This window comes from Cheilinus undulatus, linkage group 9 (assembly GCF_018320785.1).
Source record: "Cheilinus undulatus linkage group 9, ASM1832078v1, whole genome shotgun sequence".
Taxonomy (NCBI): Eukaryota; Metazoa; Chordata; class Actinopteri; order Labriformes; family Labridae; genus Cheilinus; species Cheilinus undulatus.
In genome coordinates this window covers 21,754,243-21,773,184 of record NC_054873.1, presented here as the reverse complement: position 1 = coordinate 21,773,184, position 18,942 = coordinate 21,754,243, and the positions used below count along the sequence as shown (strand labels likewise).

Sequence of the window (18,942 nt, the reverse complement as noted above, 5' to 3'; positions counted from 1 at the left end):
GTTGAAGAATTATTTCACATTTTAGATGAAATATAATTTTAATTTGGTAAGGTTTTTCCCTTCTGTGTAGAATGTTGAGAAAATGTAAGAAATGTAACAAAAATATAAGAGATCATATGTGTCTGCAAGCGCTACAAAATACCTTGAATTTCCCTCAGGATTAACCAATAAAGTATCCATCTATCTATAGATTATCTCTCTTAAGATTCACACCAAAAAAGGTTTGTCAGAAAACTGAAATGTTTAACTTTGATTTGATAGAAAAAATATCAATACCTGTTTCGATGCCATGGTAATAGAAACATGGTAATATCTTGTTTCATAAATCAAAAATTTCAGGTTAACTCATTTCCTTTTAAGGATGCAGCACCTTTAAATGTTGACCCTGAAGTGTTTGATGTGGACTCTCTATCACTTTTATATTTCTGCCCATGTGCAGGTTGGTAGATCTGGATCCAGAGCCAGACTCCAGGGTGGAGGTAGGAGGCCAGGCCCGGCCCACCTCTGGCAGAGAGCATGGCAACCTCTCCCGGCTACGTAGCTCTTCACTGGAGATCAGAGAGAAAGAAATCCGAGAAAAGGGCTCAGAGATCCTCAGGGAACAGTTGGACGCTGCAAAGAGGGTGTTGTAACCTACTTTATGCTGACAAGAATTGTTTAACCTGAAACAGAAAAGAGTTGACGATGCAAATGTCCTTCCTTTTTAATATGATTGTGTCATGTCTTTCAGGAACTGAAACTGAAGGACAGAGAGTGTGAGCGTCTTTCTCAGGTCAGAAATCAGTTGGAGCAGGAGCTGGAGGAGCTGACGGCCAGTCTGTTTGAGGTAAAGTCATCATTGCTTTCTGACAAGTAATTCTGACTCATGCCTGAAAACCTGATGTGATGAGGGAAGTGACTTTAAGCTGTGATGCATTCAAATACAGTAATCACATCACAATACAAACATTTACTGCAAGTTAAAGTCTGCATATTTCAGCTTCTTCATAATGATCAGGCTTTGATATTTTACTCATGCCAGGAAGCTCACAAGATGGTGAATGAAGCGAACGTCAAACAAGCAGCTGCAGAGAAGCAGTTAAAGGAGGCTCAGGGAAAGGTTTGTGGGAAGTTTTATCTGTTTTCTTCTTAAAATAGACTGCTCTTGTACTCAGAATATTCTAGACTGATTGTATGTCAACTACAAAAGTTTCTTTCATCCCTTTCTCAGTGTATTATCAGTACTTTTTGTGTGATTCTCCCAGATTGATGTTCTACAAGCAGAGGTAACGGCGCTCAAGACTCTGGTGTTGACATCAACACCTTCTTCGCCAAATCGCCAGCTCCATCCTCAGCTGCAGTCCCCAGGAACCAGGGGAGCGCACAAACACATTGGTGGTCACATCCGTAACAAGAGTGCGAGCGGGTCTTTTCCACCTTCACCTGGAAAACCAGAACCTTCCTCCGTCACCATTCAGCCTGCGACCAAAGAGGACCGAGAGGTAGCTTGAAGGAAATTCATATTCTATTCTTTTCTCCTCTGCTCCTTAGTGGCTTAATTCCTGTTTCAGTCTTTCTTATCTCTAGACTTGAACCAGGTTCTCTGTGTGTTTTCTTTTCCTTCAGTACTAACCTCTCCTTGACTTGTTTCCCCTCCCTGTCTGTGGTGTCTCTGCCACTCTCAGCCTGCTGTTCCTGCTCTTCTCTCTCTGATACTCTGCCTGGTTCCTGGCCAGTCTGTCAATGTGAGCTTAGACCCTTACTGGCAGCAGCAGGGTGAGGGGCTATGCACTGAGTGCAGACAGGTAACTGCATCGCTTTGATTAGATTTTGCTAAAGACTGATTAGTCTTTTTCTTGAAAATTGTACACTTTCATGGGTCAGGTTATCCTGCTTTATATAAAGTATATAAAGTTCTGTACAGCCAGCACAAGTCAGTTTATGCTAAAAGGTGTTTGTGCGCAAACATTTTGAAAGGGTGTAACAAGAAAAGTATCTTCACTTTGTTGATTCAAGAATCAACAGTAGAAAAGTTTGTTTTGCATCCTTTGTTTCAAAATCGAATTAACGTCCCCACTCCTCAACAACTTTCTCAAGGTTGCCATATTTGGCACCACCATCGTGGCCAAATGAAAAAAAGAAAAAAAACTTGTTTTGTTGACTTTTTTTCTTCCTGCATTAGCAGATGGCAGATTTTCCCTTCACTTATGACATATTTTGCCCATGGTTTTCCATGTACATATGGAGTGGTCAGCCTATAAGTAAAACATAGCAAGTTAGAAAGGCATGGAACTCACATTGTTGCAAGATTTGATATGTTGTTTTTCACAAGAGTCATTTTACAATTATTATTTAAGGTAAAACACAAATCTCACTAGAGAATTGTGTTAGCTGCTTTAAAAACTTCCATTAAATTAAGACTTTCAGAGTCCAGCCAAACATGAAATACAACATGAGTAATTTCACCACAATAAGGAGATTAATTTAATGTTTAAGTTGCAAAGAAACCTTCTGTATCTAAAGTTACTTTAAGATGAAATGCTGAAATTGCCCTTGAATATAAAGGAAAAACTTGAGTCAAACTACATTGTGGAGTAAACAAAAGGAGAAAAAGTAGATGGCTGTAATAAAGTGACTAGTCAGCTGACCATTGTCGCTTGTGGAAAACCCTGAGTAGTCTGTATATTTAATCAGTTTCCCTGACATTTGGTCCCGGCTTGCCCTCTAAGGATGTATGGTTGGATGTAAGGATGTTTAGAACTTGCTTCTCTAACTAAAGAAGTCTTTTCAGTTTAAGGTGTTTGAATTGTTTGGTTGACATCAGCAAATGGAAGCATTCTTACAAGGCTGGTTAACCTGGTAAACATTACAACTTCATCATGTCACTGATAATATTTAGATTACTGGTGATGTCATTAGCAATTAGCACAGCTTGGTTTGTCCTTAGAGAGCTCAATGGCTGGAGACCCATAATGTTTTTTCACAAGGTGTCATTTTCTGACATCTTTGCATATTTTTTTGTTTTTAAATCAATGGATAACCACCAGGCAGTTTAATAAGTTTGTTTTCTGTTTCCAGATTGACTCAATTCTGTATGCAGAGTTTTTGATGTGGAAGGAAAAGCCAAGTCTAGATCGCTCTTCTGCTTTCCTGAGTCGCATCTACAGGGAAGACATTGGACCCTGCCTCTCCTTCACAAGATCTGAGGTCAGGATCTCCCCCCACCTCTGTGTCATGTGCATATGTATTTCACAGTTTAAAGTGAATGATTGTGTCGTCCACAGCTGTCCCAGCTTGTGCAGAGTGCGGTGGAAAACAACTCCTTGACCATCGAGCCTGTAGCCATGTCAGCATTACCAATGGTGAAAGCCTCGGCTGTAGAGTGTGGAGGTCCTAAGTGAGTTATCACGTCTAAACTATTTTTTTCCCCATTTTTTCCTCACCATTCACTCTATAATCTGGTTTAATTTCTCTCTTGATGATAATGGTGTTAGCAGAGGGGTTTTTCACATTTTACCACAAATCTAAGGGTTTAATACGCAGGTGTGTTTCTAATCACTGTCTGATTTCTAAATATTTTTCTTCCAGTGGCTTTAGGGCAGCAATAGAGACGTAAGTCATCTCAGGAACCAATCAACCTGATGGTCTTTTTTCACTAACATGCATTACTGTGGCATGAATGTCGGTCTGCTATCCAGACGTGTGTAAACAAACCTTTAACAAAATAATCCACACTCGCTTCTGCATGTGTCTGTGCGTCATTTTATGAGAACTTGACTTTTTTCCTCTTTCAGTGACTAACTTTCTCTGATTGTACGCTGCCCTCTTCTGTGTTTTCATTTAGTTTTTTATGTCAGGATACAGAGAATTTATTGTTTATTCATGATGTTCAGTGTGATAACAGGATGATGATAATCTCTCTTTTCTGTAGAAAATGTGCATTAAGCGGCATGTCGCGCCTCTGCCGTCATCGCATCAAACTTGGAGACAAGGGGAGCTACTATTACATTTCTCCATCCAGTCGAGCACGGGTAACTCGGTTTATCTCAGTAACCTTCATCAGATACACTACTATGGCTGATAAGTGTTGCTTCATGTGACCTTGTCCTTATTTCTCCCTTCTAGATCACAGCTGTTTGCAATTTCTTCACTTACATTCGCTACATCCAGCAGGGCCTGGTGAGACACAATGGTACGTTAACACTCACATACTTGAAATACTTTCTAAATAATTCTTAGTATGGGTCTTTTTGTTGCCAACAAGGGTTCCATTCAGGACACTGACATGCTGTATCTGTTGTTTTTCTCATGCAGCAGAGCAGATGTTCTGGGAGGTGATGCGTCTCCGCAGAGAAATGACAGTTACCAAGTTAGGTTTCTACCCCACAGACCAGGGCTAGAGGACCTGACAGTCCACTGAAACCACAGACAAAACTGTGAGTCAGTGTCAAACTGTGGTAACAAACAGGTCAAGGATGAGGTTTTTGCGAAAGCTGTAGAGTACTGGTGCTGCTGCAGAGGCTAAAAAACAAGGGAAGAAGATAATGTTGTGCCACTTTAATTAAAGGAGGCAAAAATGTTACCGGTGCAGACTTAAGTTCAGGCCTTTAGTAATTCTCTGGCAATGAGAGGAGAGATGTTTCCGTTTTTGAGTTTCCACAACTTGTCATGGATAAAAAATAGACTTTGGCTGTAATCTGCCAGATATTAGCTATCGTTTTCACTTATGAATGGTTACAGAGGCGAGCCTCTGTAGTATCTTCATCCAGACAGTGCCACAAGTATGTTAAAAAAATGGAACTTTTGGGGTGGATTTTGGATAGACCATATGTCCATGTGCTAATATAGCAATCAAGCTGCTAGCTTCCTATCATTCAAGTAAAGTCACATTTTTATCAGCTTGATATGAAATACTGTCAGATTAATTAGATATGAAAAATAGGCATGATTTATCAATTAACTCAATATTAACATTATGATAAAATATGACTGTAAAGGCAAGAAAAGCTGCACAATTTCAAATAGATTCCTGTTTGAAGGAAAAAGAATAATGCTGTTTCAAATAAAAACGCAAAATAATTAAGATCATTATTAGTTAATCCTTTATGATACCTTGGCAAGTAAAGGAAGGGCTTGCTCTGATTTGCCACAGTTTTATTCCCGGTCTTTAGTAGAGGAAATACGGTATAAACATTTGAATGGCTACCTATAGCTTGACTTGGCTTTTTTGAGCCATTCATACACATTTTCAATGAACTATTTATAATGCTACATTTCTGACATGCAATGTAAGTTCTGTTTTTGTCTTTATATTTGTCTGAATACAAATTCCAGACTACAAAACTGCAAAATTTGGACAAAATTATCCTCTCCCCATGGCTACAGGTGGTACTTTCTGTCAGAGTTTTATCCATCAGTAAAGAAGTGCACTTTCTTGCTTGGACACCAGGGTGCATCATGCATTTAATTATGGATATACTGAAATCAGTCACATACATGAGTGGAAACGAGAGGTTAGTATTGGACAAAGGCGAGCACAATGAAAGGGTAAGGTTAAAGGCAGTCTAGAAAGTTTTTTTGTACCTCAGATATTACATAGTAAAGAATATGTAATGTTGTTCTGTACCAAGGTTGCAATTATGTATGTTTTTTTAATTTCAAGTTAATGCTCAAGAGCATTACATACTTAATTTTTGACTAGTTTTGTCTCAGCATGGCCTTAACTTTGTCTATCCACTGCTGCACTTCCTGTTCTTGGTGCCTTGTATAAAAACACAAAAGAAACAACTATAGCTTCTCACAATAAACAGCTTCATGTGAGCTTGACCTGTACTAAATAATCAGATATATAATAATGCCACATCTGTGCTCAATACAGCTTATCGGATGGCAAAAGAACAAGCTTTAATACAAGTGACACCATGTACCACTGTTGCCACTGTCGTTTTGCATGTCTGCAGAACTGTATGTATTTACAAGAAGCCATAAATGACTTTGCATGAATGCAGTAAATAGCCATAATTATGCAATGTATTTTGATTGTACCTCATATTATAGATTATTATAAATGGAAGATTTTACAGAAAACTGTTGAAGGTAAAAATGAAGGCTATCATTTCAGAAAGTGCAATATCTGCTTCTTAGCTCTCTTACAGACCTTGGGGTTCCTGACCTCAGAGTAAATTGCTGTCTCTGGTGTAAACACTCCATTAAAAACAAGCCTATGTAGTCTTTGTCACCTTTGTACTGTGTGATTTATTGATCTTCTTTGAATACAATCTGATAGCAGATAAAAGATCCACTGCTTTCACTTTGTTATGAGGTCTTTGTGGCTTATTGTAAGGTTCCCACATAAGTTTTATAAGCAGTGACTCTTTAAATAATGACACAGAGATCTATTTTCTCACCACTTACTGGATTTAGATTAATTCAGGTCATTGCCAGGAACTGAATGGTTGCCCCAACATCAAAAAAATAAAAGCTTCAAACACCTCACTACCCACTGTTACCTCACAGGTTTGTAAGCAGGAATCAGGGCAGTGGCACGGGGGGACACAGAGCATATCCTGCTCAGAGGGGCTTTAAGGTATGAAAGTCTGTTTTTGGTTCAGACATTCCAGTAAGATTTTTAGTTGCCGGATGGAGAAGTCTTATATAAGCTTGCTTTTCTATTTTTACGGCGTCATCATACAGATTATTGCTTTGATAATAGTCTGACTGGGAAGTGTCACAGTGATCACTGATGTAGGGTGAAGTCAGGAAAAACATGATGTGAGAGCAATAAACCTCATTTTAATTTGAAATGATAACCTCTTCAGCCAAATCTAGATACAATTTTCTACAATGGTAGACAGCTTAAATAAACAACAGATAATTGTTTTAAAAAGCAAATACATTAAAGACAGTAAAATATTTTCATATAATACAAAACATTTTGACAAAACCTAAGCAAACTAACTTTTTCCCTGGCAACAGGCTGTATTGATGAACTCTTCTTTCTTTGGGAAATATCTGGAAAAGAGAAATGAAGTTAAGACTTAAAAAAACAAAGCAACAGACCATCATATTTCTTGTTTCCAGACATAGAAGGACCATTAATAAAGGACTGTTTTGGCTAATTTTACATTTTGTCTGTGGTACATACTCCAGATAACCAAATATATGTGCAAAAAAATATTAGTGTTTTTTTTCATATGCCCCCTTGAAACTGGACTTCAATAGTGTACAGTAAAGATGATTCTTTCTTTAGTGACTCACCTTCGATAACAGAACATGATCATCAGCAGCACAGCCACAGTACCAACAACTACAACCACTGCAGTGACCACAGAAACAGCTGACAGTGAGGAGGGCTCTAAATAAATGCACAGAAATAAAAGGTACCTTTAGTACTGTGTTTTTAAAAAATGGCATTTATCAAAAGATGAAATAAATTGTACTAACCTGAGCAAATGAAGGACCCTTGTGTGTTGATGCACTCCAGGTTTTGTGGGCAGAGAGAACTTTGTTCTTCACATTCATTAATATCTGCAAAGGCAATTGATAAGAAAATGGTCAAAACAGGCTACCCAAATTCAAGTTCTGGAGATACTCTCTATGGACAAAAGTATTTGCCTGTTGATAACTGAATTCAGGTGTTTCAGTCAGATACATTGCAACAAATGTTTAAAATCCGACACCTAGCCATGCTGTCTCCACTTGCAAACATTGATGATCCAAAACGGGTCGTTCTGAGCTCAGTGACTTTAAGCATGGTACTGTGAGGGATGCCATCTTTACAATAAGACAGTTTGTGAAATTTCATCCCTGCTTGTTATTCCACAGTTGACTGTAAGTGATTTTGTTAGAAAGTGAAAGCATTTAGGAACAACAGCTACTCAGCCACAAAGCAGACCCCAAAATCACAGAGTGGGGTCAATGACTGCTAGGACGCATGGTGCATAAAAAGTGCCAACGCTCTGCTGATTCCATAGAAGAAGAGTTATGAACTTCTGCTGGCATTAATGTAAGAATAAAACTATAAAGACATGGTTTGATGAGTTTGGTGTGGGAGAACTTCACTTGCCTGCAGAGAGTCCTGACCTCATCCAACATCAGTGCTTGACCTAATAAATGCTCTACGAAATGAATGTGCACAAAAACTCTCCAAAATCTTGTGAAAAATCTTCCAAGAAGAGAGGAGGCTGTTAGAGCTGCAAAAGGGGGACTAAAGCCATATTAAGTACATGTATTTGAAAACTATATTTTTAAAGCTCAAGGGCAGCAAGGGTCTTAAAAGCGTAGAAAGGAATTCTTAAAAAAGCTGACGAAGCAATTAACCCAAACGTTTATTCATTAGCTTTTCGCAAAACTCTGATAGCATCATGTCTCCAGAGGTTTGATTTTTCAGATGTTTTTTTAAAACAACAATTTTGAACAGTTACAATCTGTTGATGTGAAGAAGGGTGGAGTCATGTAACATGTTTCTGTCCTTTGAAGAAACTGGAGAACAAGAGCAATTTAATCAGGTACATAGGACTGATGTTGCAACACACAGCATCTTTATTAGAGGTTTTGACTAAATATTTTGGCTTCACCCAATGGCAGCTGTTGTTCTGTTCCTCTTAATCTACAGTTTATGGTTACAAAAGTCTTTCAAACATTGCTAAATAATGGAAGTTTACAACAACTTAACCAAATATATCACAGATATAAAGGCATATCCAAGTCTAAGAGACAAACTTTAGTGGATGTGAGGTTCATGGCCACTGTGCTAACTTCACCTACTGAAGCTCTGGTTCACATCCATATCACAATGCAATAAAAGCAAAGGACTGTTAAATGTTATTCTGCACAAATTAACCACACAGAACACTTTTACTACCTTGACATGTGGGAGGTTTGGGGCTCCACTGCTGGCTGTTTGGATCACACTTGACGGAGGAAGATCCCAGCAACTTGAAACCAGAGAGACACTGATACAAAATTGCTGAGTCACAGAGCAGAGAATAGCCGGACTGAATCCTTGGAATGGGACCACAGCTGGGATCTGGAAGAGAGACATCAGGCAGGTTGATGTAAACACAACAGACAAACTCAGAGTGCCATCTTTACAGCCTCACCTGTGTCAGGTTCTTTCCATGGGCTGAGGTTAAGGTGGGGGATGAGCGGATGTGAACAAGCCAGCATGTCCTCTGGTCTTTCTGTCCGTGAGAACGGGTCAGCTGGGACATGAGTGATGTGGCTGTTGTCACAAATAATGCGGGACAGAGAGATGGTGCGGAGGTGTCTCCTCTGGGTGCTGGTGAACACTCCCTCCCTCTCCCACCAAAACCTGGAGAGAGAGACAGATTAAATTCCTCTACCTGCTTCATGATAATGGTCATATCACATCATAGACACTCACAGTGAGGGTTTAGTTTACCTGTCCCCATCTCTCAGTGCTCTGAATTGTCTCACCAGCAGGCAGGACAGAAGTGGTCCGATTCGACCTCCAGGCAGGGCGGGCTCAGAGATGGCCCCAACCCACAAATCAATGTTGTGTGGCGTCCCATACAGGAGCTGAAGTTTGTGAGCCAAAGTGAAGTTACCCAAAATTTCAGCCAGTTCAGATGTGGTGTTTGGGACAGAGAGGCTGCAGAACTTTCTCCATGAACAGTATCCTGATGGGAAGAGATGGAGCAGAAGGGGGGGGGGGGGGTGAGCTGCATGTGTAACACAAATGATAAGATTTTCATCTGAAGTTAGGGATAGCAGATGTCTGAATGCAGCAGGAAATGTTTTCTATGTTTATATCATGTTTATATCAGCATTTTAAATGTAGTATTAATATACTGTTGGATACTGGGTCGGCCTGTCAGTATATTTCTTGTAATTTTTCAAGAGTGTATGCGTGAACATGGCTATTTTTCATAGAGATTAAAGAATCTGGTGTGTAGCTCCTGATAGCGCTAACACTGTGACAGAACAGTATTTAATATATTTTTCATAATCTTGAATAGTTTCTTACTAAGACCTAATACATTAAATGTGAGAGACTAACCAAAAGCGCCTAAATGGAGATAGTGTTGGTTAAAGTCTGCGTCTTTGCAGCCTTGCATCTGGGATGAAGCACTACATAAGGCTGTTTCATAGGCCCTGATTTTCTCTTACACTCAGATCAGGTATACTGTAGAGTCCATAAAGTGTACAAATAGTAGCTACGTCCCAATTCAGGGGCTGCATTCTCCAAGGGGTGCATTTAAGTTAAAATGGCACAACAAAGGGTGTCCAATTTTGGAGACTCCCTCAAATTTTGACACATACATCTTACTTTTTTCAACAAATCTGGAGATACATTCAGTTTGCGGTGGCAAGGTTGGATACTTTGAAGGATGCTGACCCTGAGATGGGACTGATTTCGTTTAAGTGAATAACACAGACCTGCTCACAAACTGGCACTCTTTGAAAATTACACCACAGTATCACTAAATGTAAATGAAAAAAAAAAAAAATCAGCCAATTTAAAATTTCTTTGAGCTCAGTTTATATTAATTACAATTTAATTAAAAATGGTTTTAGCTTAATTGATCTTTCTCCCACTGGTTTTGAAGAGTTAATCTTTAAAAGGATCTATTCAAAGATGCAATAATATTTTTACCTCTGCCAAGGAGGTTATGTGATCGGGTGGGTTTGTTAGTTAGTTTGTTAGTTTGTTTGTTAGCAACATGACTCAAAAAGTTGTGTATGGATTTTGATGAAATTTTCAGGAAACGTCAGAAGTGGCATAAGGAAGAACTAATTAGATTTTGGGACTGATCCGAATCACTGTCTGGATCCAGGAATTTTTTTAAAGGATTCTATACTATTGGGAGATAGGACTAATGGCGGAGGTCGGCACTCTCCGAGTGCTTTTCTAGTTTGGTTCTGTGAGTGGGCAAGCTGCAAAAGGTTTAGAATAGTTAGCAGGAATATCAGTAATCCATTTGAGGCAAAAAGATATAATCATTCAACAACTTAAAGCTTCAAATGTAGTGGAGTCTGAGCCATTAGAGACACATGATAAATCCTTCAAGCTTTCCTGAAACCATCCAAAGCTCTGATAACTGACTTATTATGCTGTAGTTCCATAATTTTTAAGGAAAACAATCCAGTGTCAAGAGACTTAAATACTTACATACAGTACTAAGGGACTTGGTGGTCTGATGCAGTGTAGAGGGTTTTTTATGCAGTGTATTTACTATATCAAGAGTCAGTGTGGGATCAGTGATAGATTACAGTCCCTAAATAAGTTCTGGCCTGAGATCTCTCCTCTGCTCCAAGGCCAAAAAGCAATCTTACTGCATTTGGCACTGCCCTCTGTTACATAATTTACAGGGAAAGTCTTAACCCTATTTTGATAGAGAAATACAAACAGACCGTGGTTTTTGCTGTGTCATTCAGAGAAGAGCTCTTTTTAAAAATGATACCACCTTGTCAAAACATGTTTTTAATTTCAATAGATTAAGCTTTTTCCTCATAACTGTGCACTTTTCACAAGGTGCAACAGATGATGTTAGATATCATATCTAACTCTGCATGGCTTGACTCTTCACTTTTTTGGCACCTACACACTAAAAGCTGAGCTCTTTGGTCCTAAACCAGGGATCGTGTTTGTGGTATGAAAAAGTTCCAGAGTATGCTGCCAGCTGCAAGCCATAAAGCTGTAAAATAGTCTCCCAATAAGCTTGAGGACTTTGGACTAATTTAAACGTTGTCGATCAGACACATTTAGACAGATTGTTGAACTTTGTTTTTTTGTTTGTTTTGTTTTTCTAGGGTCTGCCCCTCTACAGATTTAAATGTTAATTTCATAGTTTGCTGTAGTGCCACCTACTGCATGACTCCAGTAGCAACTCATGCAAAATACACTCCATCTCCTTTGTTTTTTTACACAAGAAATATTGGCTCTAGCTTGATCACATCTACATATCTGCATCTTTCTTGTCATACTGACACCTAGTATTAACAGCCAGTACCAACTCATATAGAAAGTGCAATCACCAATTTTTTTATTTAATGAGAGTCCTTGGAGGATCTACATGATCTCTCTGCTGTGCTGCAGCACACTGCACAGGTTGCTATCACCCAAGCATTCCCACACACCTAAAGTTGCCACACACCCCAACATGTGCGGGGGTGCGAGGGCCCTTCAGGCTGCTTGCAGCCCTAGTGTATTTTATTTTGTTAAAACATACTTGTGTTATTACTGCAGAACAGAACAACTAAACCCCGCCTGTAACTCTTGCAAACTCATGCCCAAGCAGCAAAAGGGGAAGAGTGAAAACATCTTCTCTCTCACATGACAAAACTTTCAGTGAGTTTTAGTTACCAATTGACTCTATTGCTAGTTAACAATGATACCTGTTGAGTTCATGTTATATAGTTTACTCTCCAGGGCTGCGAATGCCCACTATGTCATATGTCATGTTGCTCTGATTGGCCTGTGTTTGTCCAATCACCTTCCGAGATTTTATTCAAAGGTTCTGCCCTTATCAAACAGACTATGGGGTGTTACCCTGATGGATGTAAAACATAACCCCTGCAATGCGTCAAAAGTCCATCTAGCATTTCAGGTCAGTCATGTCTGTATTGCCTCTATCGTTCAGCTACTGGCATGGAATAAGAGAGCCCAAAAGCAGATCTAGCCCTGATGGTTGGATCAAAAAAGAGAATTGCAAAAATGCATGTATATTTCAAACAAATTGATTGAAATGATGTCCTTTAATAAACTGATTTGTAATTGTATTGTGAAGTATTGTAACATCCCTGCCTAACTGTTTCAGAGAAAACAAATTTTATACCTGGTAGGCCGTGATCACGGCCCCTCTGAAGGTTAAGGGCCCCGAGGTCCAGGGGCATCCCTCCCTGTGCCTGAAACAGCCTCTCTGTCAGCTCTTCCACCATCATCTGACCTGGCGTCTGCAGCTTGGCTGGAGATAGCAGCAAGCCTCGCAGCACAGGATCTATACCACCTGACACAGCAGGAGAAAAACAGGCAGATATAGGAAGAAGTCATACATAAGCACATCTTGTTTACAGCATGGCAGCACACTGTTTACCTTCCTGCACAACCCTCCAAGAGGCAAATAGAGAGTGATGCAGAGGCAATGGGGTATGGTTGGAGTCAGTGGCGTATCCTGGCCCCAGCCTTGATACAACGGGCTGCACTGTGACATGGGCAAATCGAAACGCAGCAGCTGCAAACGAGTTAGCAATGCTTGGATCCTCCTCAGGATTGTAACCCTTATAGGGAGGCATCAGACGAGACATGGTGCTCTCACCGAGGACCCGTGGGAGGTAGTGATCCCAAGTTAGGATCTGGAATGATAAAGAGAGTAGGTCCAAGTGCTGGGAGAGCTCTCTTACAGAAGGTAAAAAGACTGGCTGTCCAGCTGAAGCTGCTGATTATACCTGGTGAATGGCTCCCATTATCTTGCGGGCCTCCTGGTAAAGGGTGTCAGGGCTCCAGTGAGGGTTAAGTTGGTGCAGCTCTTTTACCAGCCGGTTGTGCTCTCTCAGAAACATTGTGTGCAGGGCGATCATCCCCAGATGCTCATTGGCTCTTGAGTCACCTGTGAAACATAAATCATAAACTCCAGTGAAGCTTTCAAAGAACAGACAGATTGCTTTGTGTACTCACTCACCAGCATGAAAGCAGGATGTGACGTTCTCCTGATGCAGAGATCTGCCCCACTCCTCTGAGGTGGTGAAGTTGCGAGGGCCACATGGGTCCAGGTGAGCCTTCAGGCGAGGCAAGAATGGCATGTAGGCCAAACCGTGGTCTGAGTGATGGAGGTTGAGAGCCATCGTGCCCAGAGGAGAGGAGTGGTTTCTCAGAGCCGAGGCCAGGCTGGTGGAGCTGCCATAGACCATGCTGGCATCGACAAAAGAGGTGATTGCATTGAGCTGCTCTCGTTGGCGGTGGGATAAGACTCCAGAGACACAGCTGGGAGCCGAGCGGAAGAAAGGCATACAGCTCTGGACGCCATTGCGAGGATCTGACAAAGGGATCTGGGGGGGGAAAAAAGTTGTTCTTCTATTTTTGTAAGTTTGAAGTTCATTTTATACCATATTTTTTCTTATCTTAGTGTGAAACTGGTCCATGAGATGTACTGTGAGCAGAAATAGAGTCTATATATATTCATTTTACTTTAAATTAATTTACTGATTCCATAATGATTTACTTGGTAAATTAAAACTGTGTTTTATTGTTTTCAACTTGAATATCAATAAACCCCCACCTAAATGTTGCTGTTTAAATCAGCTGTTCAGAGCTAGAGTACCCAGGAGACCTCTGATAGTAACACAAACCTGTATGGGGAAGCAGGGTGTGTCTCTGCTGCAGGTGCGTGTGCAGTCAGCTCCAGTCCTGAATGCAGCTGTACTCGGGCTCTGAGGCGTCAGCACCATGTCATGGTCTATCCACTGACCCCACTCCACCAGCAGGTGGGACAGAGTGGAGTCCAGAGAGATGTTGTCATTGTGAGTGAACAGCACCTCCTGAGACACCAGCCGCACCTGAACAACAAAGACTTTCTCTGAGTCACAGAAGCCAACACGACAGAGGCAAAGTGAGAGCTGCTGCACCACTTACTGGAGGTAGAGTGGCATTATTGTAGGTATGTTCTGGATCCCAACCTCGAGGCATTCCCCACGCGTCCTCATACTCTGGAGGAAGCCAGCGGGAGTAGGGGATGTTTGCTGCCCCCCATCTGGGATGACGTCTAAACACCACAGGGACACAACAGACACGCAGATAGAAATATATATCTAATTATATATTTAACAAATATCTAGTCTAGACAAAATTGCTCTTTGTGTTTGTGATTTGAAGCTCCACAGCCCGTTGAAAAAGGGGGTGAAAAATGATACTAAAGTTACTTAAAAAAAAAAAAGATAAACCCATGCACCCGTCATAAGTCCTTATATGTAGATCATGCAAAATTGCTTAAGATTTCAACAAGAAAATTGTTGTTATCTACACAATGAATTCCAGGTTTGAGATAAACTTTTTGAAAGTACCAGGAAAAAATTACCAAGAAAGTTTCTGAAAAATTGTGCAATTTTGAGATAGCTCTCCCAATATTTCAGACAATTTTACAGGATTTTTTAAAATCTTCACTTGTTTTTTTTTTTTCAAAATATTAATAAAATATATCTTGACTGGGAATTAGAAGGAGCTTTCTGGGAAGTTGCTGGACAGTTTTTGTGCTCAGAATTGATTGAAACTCCTCTGAATTTGAGGAAACTTTCCTGACAGTTACCTTTCCCAAGACAGATTCCAAAATATCTGTGAGGATTTTAAAAATTTCTAAAAAATGACCACATACAGTAATACAAATCTATTGATATAGCGGGGAAAATTCCCCTAGGATTACTGGGGTTGATTTATAACATTTCTACAAAAGTGTTCAAAAAATTCCTAATTAGGGTGTGCCGGTAGTCGAGTGGTTAAGGCGCGCACCATGTACACAGGCAGCCCAGGTTCGAATCCAGCCTGAGGCCCTCTGCTGCATGTCTCTCCCCCACTCTCATCCCTGTTTCCAAGTCTATCCACTGTCCTCCTCTATCTAATAAAGGCACAAAAAGGCCCAAAAAACAAATCTAAGAAAAAAAAATCCTAATTAAATTTCCCCTTAGTTTCCACACAGGTCCAACAAAAAAACTGAGACAAAATTTCTACAACTTCCAGACATAAATTCCTCACAAATTTACTGACAAGATATCCTGAAAGAATTTGGGAAACCCGTCCAAAATTTCCCCTGCACATTTCTGGGAAAAAAAAAAATCCTGAATTCCTAAAAATTTCAGACAATACTTCCAAACATCCCCTGAAAAATCATGAACAATTGCAGGAAAAAAAATCCAGACTGTGCCCGGGTAACTCAAAAGGAAAGAAAATCTTTAAATAATGTATTATTTCAGAAATTCCAGGACTTTTTCAAAATGTCTTAAGATGTCACAGAAAAGGTTTAGAAAATTTTAGGGAGATTTTCAAAAATTCCCAGTAAACTATAAAAAACCTTGACAAAAATCTCTGAAAGCCTCTTATACTTCCTAAAGAAAATTTTCAAACCTTTTGTTTTTGTCCCTCTTCAGCTGTTTTAACAAATAAATTGTAAAAAACCTTCTGAAAAGTTCTGAAATACTTAAGACAAAATTCTAAAAAATGTCAAAAAAATCTTGCTGATAATTCACCAGGAATAGCCAAACTATCCAGATAAAAATATAGAAATTTCCAAAAATGTTAGATAATTACAGGGAATGCTACTAAAATTGTCCCATTAGAGTTCCCTTAAAACTCTATGGAAATTCTTGATAATTAGTAAGGAAAGTCCCTTAAAATAGTCTAGGAAAATCCAGACACTTTCCAGAAAAATTGAATATGGTAAATTTAGTTTAAAGCAATTTATCCATAGTAGCATGAATCTGAATATGAGGATGTAGCAAGCTTATGCTATAAAGGAGGAGGCTAGGGTGGAGGAGGTTAAGCTTTGCCTGCAGCAGCACGGTGCATCAGAATTATTGGAAGAAGGGATTAGTGAGAAGGATTTGATATTTAAATGCACCGAAGTGGGAGCTGGGAGGAGGTAATTGAGAGCTGGCCATCAGCTGATCATGGCTGGGCATATGACCACGATATCCTGCATGATTAATGCTGAACTTCATTTCATGAGAATTCTTTATATAAATTTCGCTGAAATTAAATTATTAAAGCTTTAAAAAAAACTCATGCACTTCCTACATTTTCCAGAAAATAAATAAGTCCAATCAAAGGCATGAAAAGGCCCGAAAATAAAATCTAAAAAAGATTTGTCAGTGTGAAGGCACCAACCTGTTGTTGCACTCTCCTGTGATGGATCTGTAGCGTTTTGACAGACAGTCTGATTTACAGCTTGGTCTTTGAAGCTCAGTGAAGCAGCCGGTCGCCTGCAGCAGATTCTCAACATCTCCTTCACTCAGAAGCTCTTTGGGAGCATACAGTGTATTAAAGCTATAAAACTTTAAAAGATCTTTTATGAGAATCATTAATCACACATTCAAATAAAGAGAATGACATGAACCAGGAACTGTGAGTATATAATAGATGTTCAATCTGGATTATGACTTTCTGTGGCTTTAGCTGAAAATGTGAGAAGTTGAATCTCTGTTTGTTTTCAGCCTCTACCGCAGAACTATGGTTTAGTATGGTGTGGTGGTGTCTCTGGTGTTGTGTAGTGTCAATAAATAATGAGAGAATCAATAAAAAGTTCCAGTGATTCTGTTTCCGGAAACATATTCATACTGAGAGGTATAAAGTAGGCCTGGTATGAGAAAGAAGCAATGGAAGAGTTTGTGAATAAAGGAAAATACAGTGTTTTTGTGTTGTGTGATAATATGGTTCAGTACCATGAGGGCCAGGCTGCTCCATAGCATGAGTGTAGACCATCTCTCTGATCAGCTCCACAGTGTTGTCCAGCAGTTCTGCAGCCCGTATCTGGGTCTGCGTTGTGGCTTCAGTCTGTTTAAACTTAGCCAGCAGGTCACTGGGTCTCAGAGCTCCTTCAGACAGTGACGTCTTCACCCTGGAGAAAGACATTAATATTTCACGCCTCAGCCAAGGACAGAGACATCATGTTTTCAGTGCTGTTTTCTGTCCGCACACCCCTCTGTCTGGGCCAATTCTGTGAACGTCTCAAGAACTTAGCACAAACTACCACTCTGCCTCACAGGTGATAAGACTTTGGAGGTCAAAGGTCAACACCAATTTGGTAGGTTGGCTACTCTGGTGAAGCTTCACCACTGTTTGAAGTTTTCTTCATTTGTGGATAATGGCTCTCTCCATGGTTAACTGGAGTCCCAAAGCCCAAGAAATGGCTTTGTAACCCTTTCCAGACTGATAGATATCAATGACTTTGTGTCTGAATTTTGTATTTACTCAAGTTATCTTTGTCTAATGTTAAAATCTGTTCAATTTTCTGAAACATTGAAGTGTGACATATGTATAAAAAACAGCACTGTATTTGTCAGATTGTAGTTTTAATTATTTCAATACAGTGGTATCAAGAGGAAAAATAAAGTTTTTTTTCCTATTCAATAATAAACGACTGTATAAGTCACTGGTACCTTTCACTTGTGCGTGCATAAGCAGCATCAGTCAGCCAGATTGCTCTCTGCAGAGCCTCCTTTACAAACACAGAGCCTGGATACAACGCTCCTAAAATCAACAAAAACAGAAATAGCTTTGTATAAAAGTCTTTCCAGTACTTGATCTCAGTAGTGTTTTGATCCTACCTGAGGTATTCTGGAAAACTGCATCCAGGGAAGCATGCTGAGGGAAGCTTAGGAGGACCAGAGCCAGCCCGAGCAGAGGGATGGACACCTGAGATTCAAACAAATCTCACTGAATATCTCCAGAAATGAATCTCTTTACTCCATAACAGTAGTAAGTTAAACAAAAAAGAAAGAAAAACAAACTCACCATGGGTGCTTCATCCATGAGGAACCTTTAAACAATTCCTCAGGCCAAGAAAACCAACCAGGTTTACAGCATCTTACTGCTGTGGCTCTAACTCATTTTGAGAGCCTACCGATGAATATGTGCAGCTCAGTTTGTGTAGACTCCAAGCATCTAGGATGCCATTTATACACTGGCAGCAAAGCCAACAGGTATGTGCAGAATCCCCTTATCTGTCCTCCTGGTGACAGCAAGCCAACATCAAACACTGGACTCACTGCCTCGACCTAATAACCTTTCAAATCAAATTTAGTTCTGTCCTCATGGCCATGATGAAAACCTTCTGTCATTTTTGGTCTTCTGAAATAAATTAAATGATTTTACTCATCCCTGCTGAGAACAGACATCTTTGTGGAGGCTATCAGAAGATTTAAACTTTATTGCACTTAAAAGATTGCAGTTCTAATTCATTTTCATGATTATTATTATGAATTTGTCCAGATCTTTGTCTCTGATTGTCTGTATGT

The 18,942-nt window shown here is 39.8% G+C and overlaps 2 protein-coding genes across 2 annotated transcripts; one reads left to right on the top strand and one right to left on the bottom strand.

Annotated features, from left to right (window-relative positions):
- The first annotated feature begins 444 nt into the window (after positions 1–444).
- Positions 445–6,217, top strand: rab3il1 (RAB3A interacting protein (rabin3)-like 1). Its single transcript, XM_041796753.1, has 9 exons — positions 445–623; positions 731–826; positions 1,022–1,099; positions 1,245–1,481; positions 3,058–3,186; positions 3,264–3,376; positions 3,911–4,010; positions 4,105–4,171; positions 4,294–6,217. Exons 3-9 carry the CDS (start codon positions 1,034–1,036, stop codon positions 4,377–4,379), a joined length of 798 nt encoding a protein of 265 aa, XP_041652687.1. The 5' UTR covers positions 445–623; positions 731–826; positions 1,022–1,033; the 3' UTR covers positions 4,380–6,217.
- Positions 6,218–6,866: 649 nt separating this feature from the next.
- Positions 6,867–18,457, bottom strand: epx (eosinophil peroxidase). Its single transcript, XM_041794623.1, has 17 exons — positions 18,440–18,457; positions 18,253–18,340; positions 18,085–18,175; positions 17,368–17,543; positions 16,814–16,946; positions 14,573–14,702; positions 14,290–14,496; positions 13,623–13,989; positions 13,390–13,550; positions 13,038–13,296; positions 12,780–12,950; positions 9,383–9,620; positions 9,081–9,292; positions 8,843–9,007; positions 7,423–7,506; positions 7,237–7,333; positions 6,867–6,990 (listed from the first exon to the last, which is right to left on the bottom strand). Exons 1-17 carry the CDS (start codon positions 18,455–18,457, stop codon positions 6,933–6,935), a joined length of 2,655 nt encoding a protein of 884 aa, XP_041650557.1. The 3' UTR covers positions 6,867–6,932.
- Positions 18,458–18,942: the final 485 nt, after the last annotated feature.

Bases quoted from the DNA above. Each gene is read 5' to 3' on its own strand.
- rab3il1 (XM_041796753.1), top strand. From the start codon at position 1,034: ATGGTGAATGAAGCGAACGTCAAACAAGCAGCTGCAGAGAAGCAGTTA. The intron at 1,100-1,244 runs GTTTGTGGGAAG...TGATTCTCCCAG, and splicing joins TAAAGGAGGCTCAGGGAAAG to ATTGATGTTCTACAAGCAGA. The intron at 4,011-4,104 runs GTAACTCGGTTT...TCTCCCTTCTAG, and splicing joins CTCCATCCAGTCGAGCACGG to ATCACAGCTGTTTGCAATTT.
- epx (XM_041794623.1), bottom strand. The intron at 16,947-17,367 runs GTACTGAACCAT...ATGCTCCCAAAG, and splicing joins GGAGCAGCCTGGCCCTCATG to AGCTTCTGAGTGAAGGAGAT. The intron at 14,703-16,813 runs GTTGGTGCCTTC...TGTGGTGTTTAG, and splicing joins ACAGGAGAGTGCAACAACAG to ACGTCATCCCAGATGGGGGG.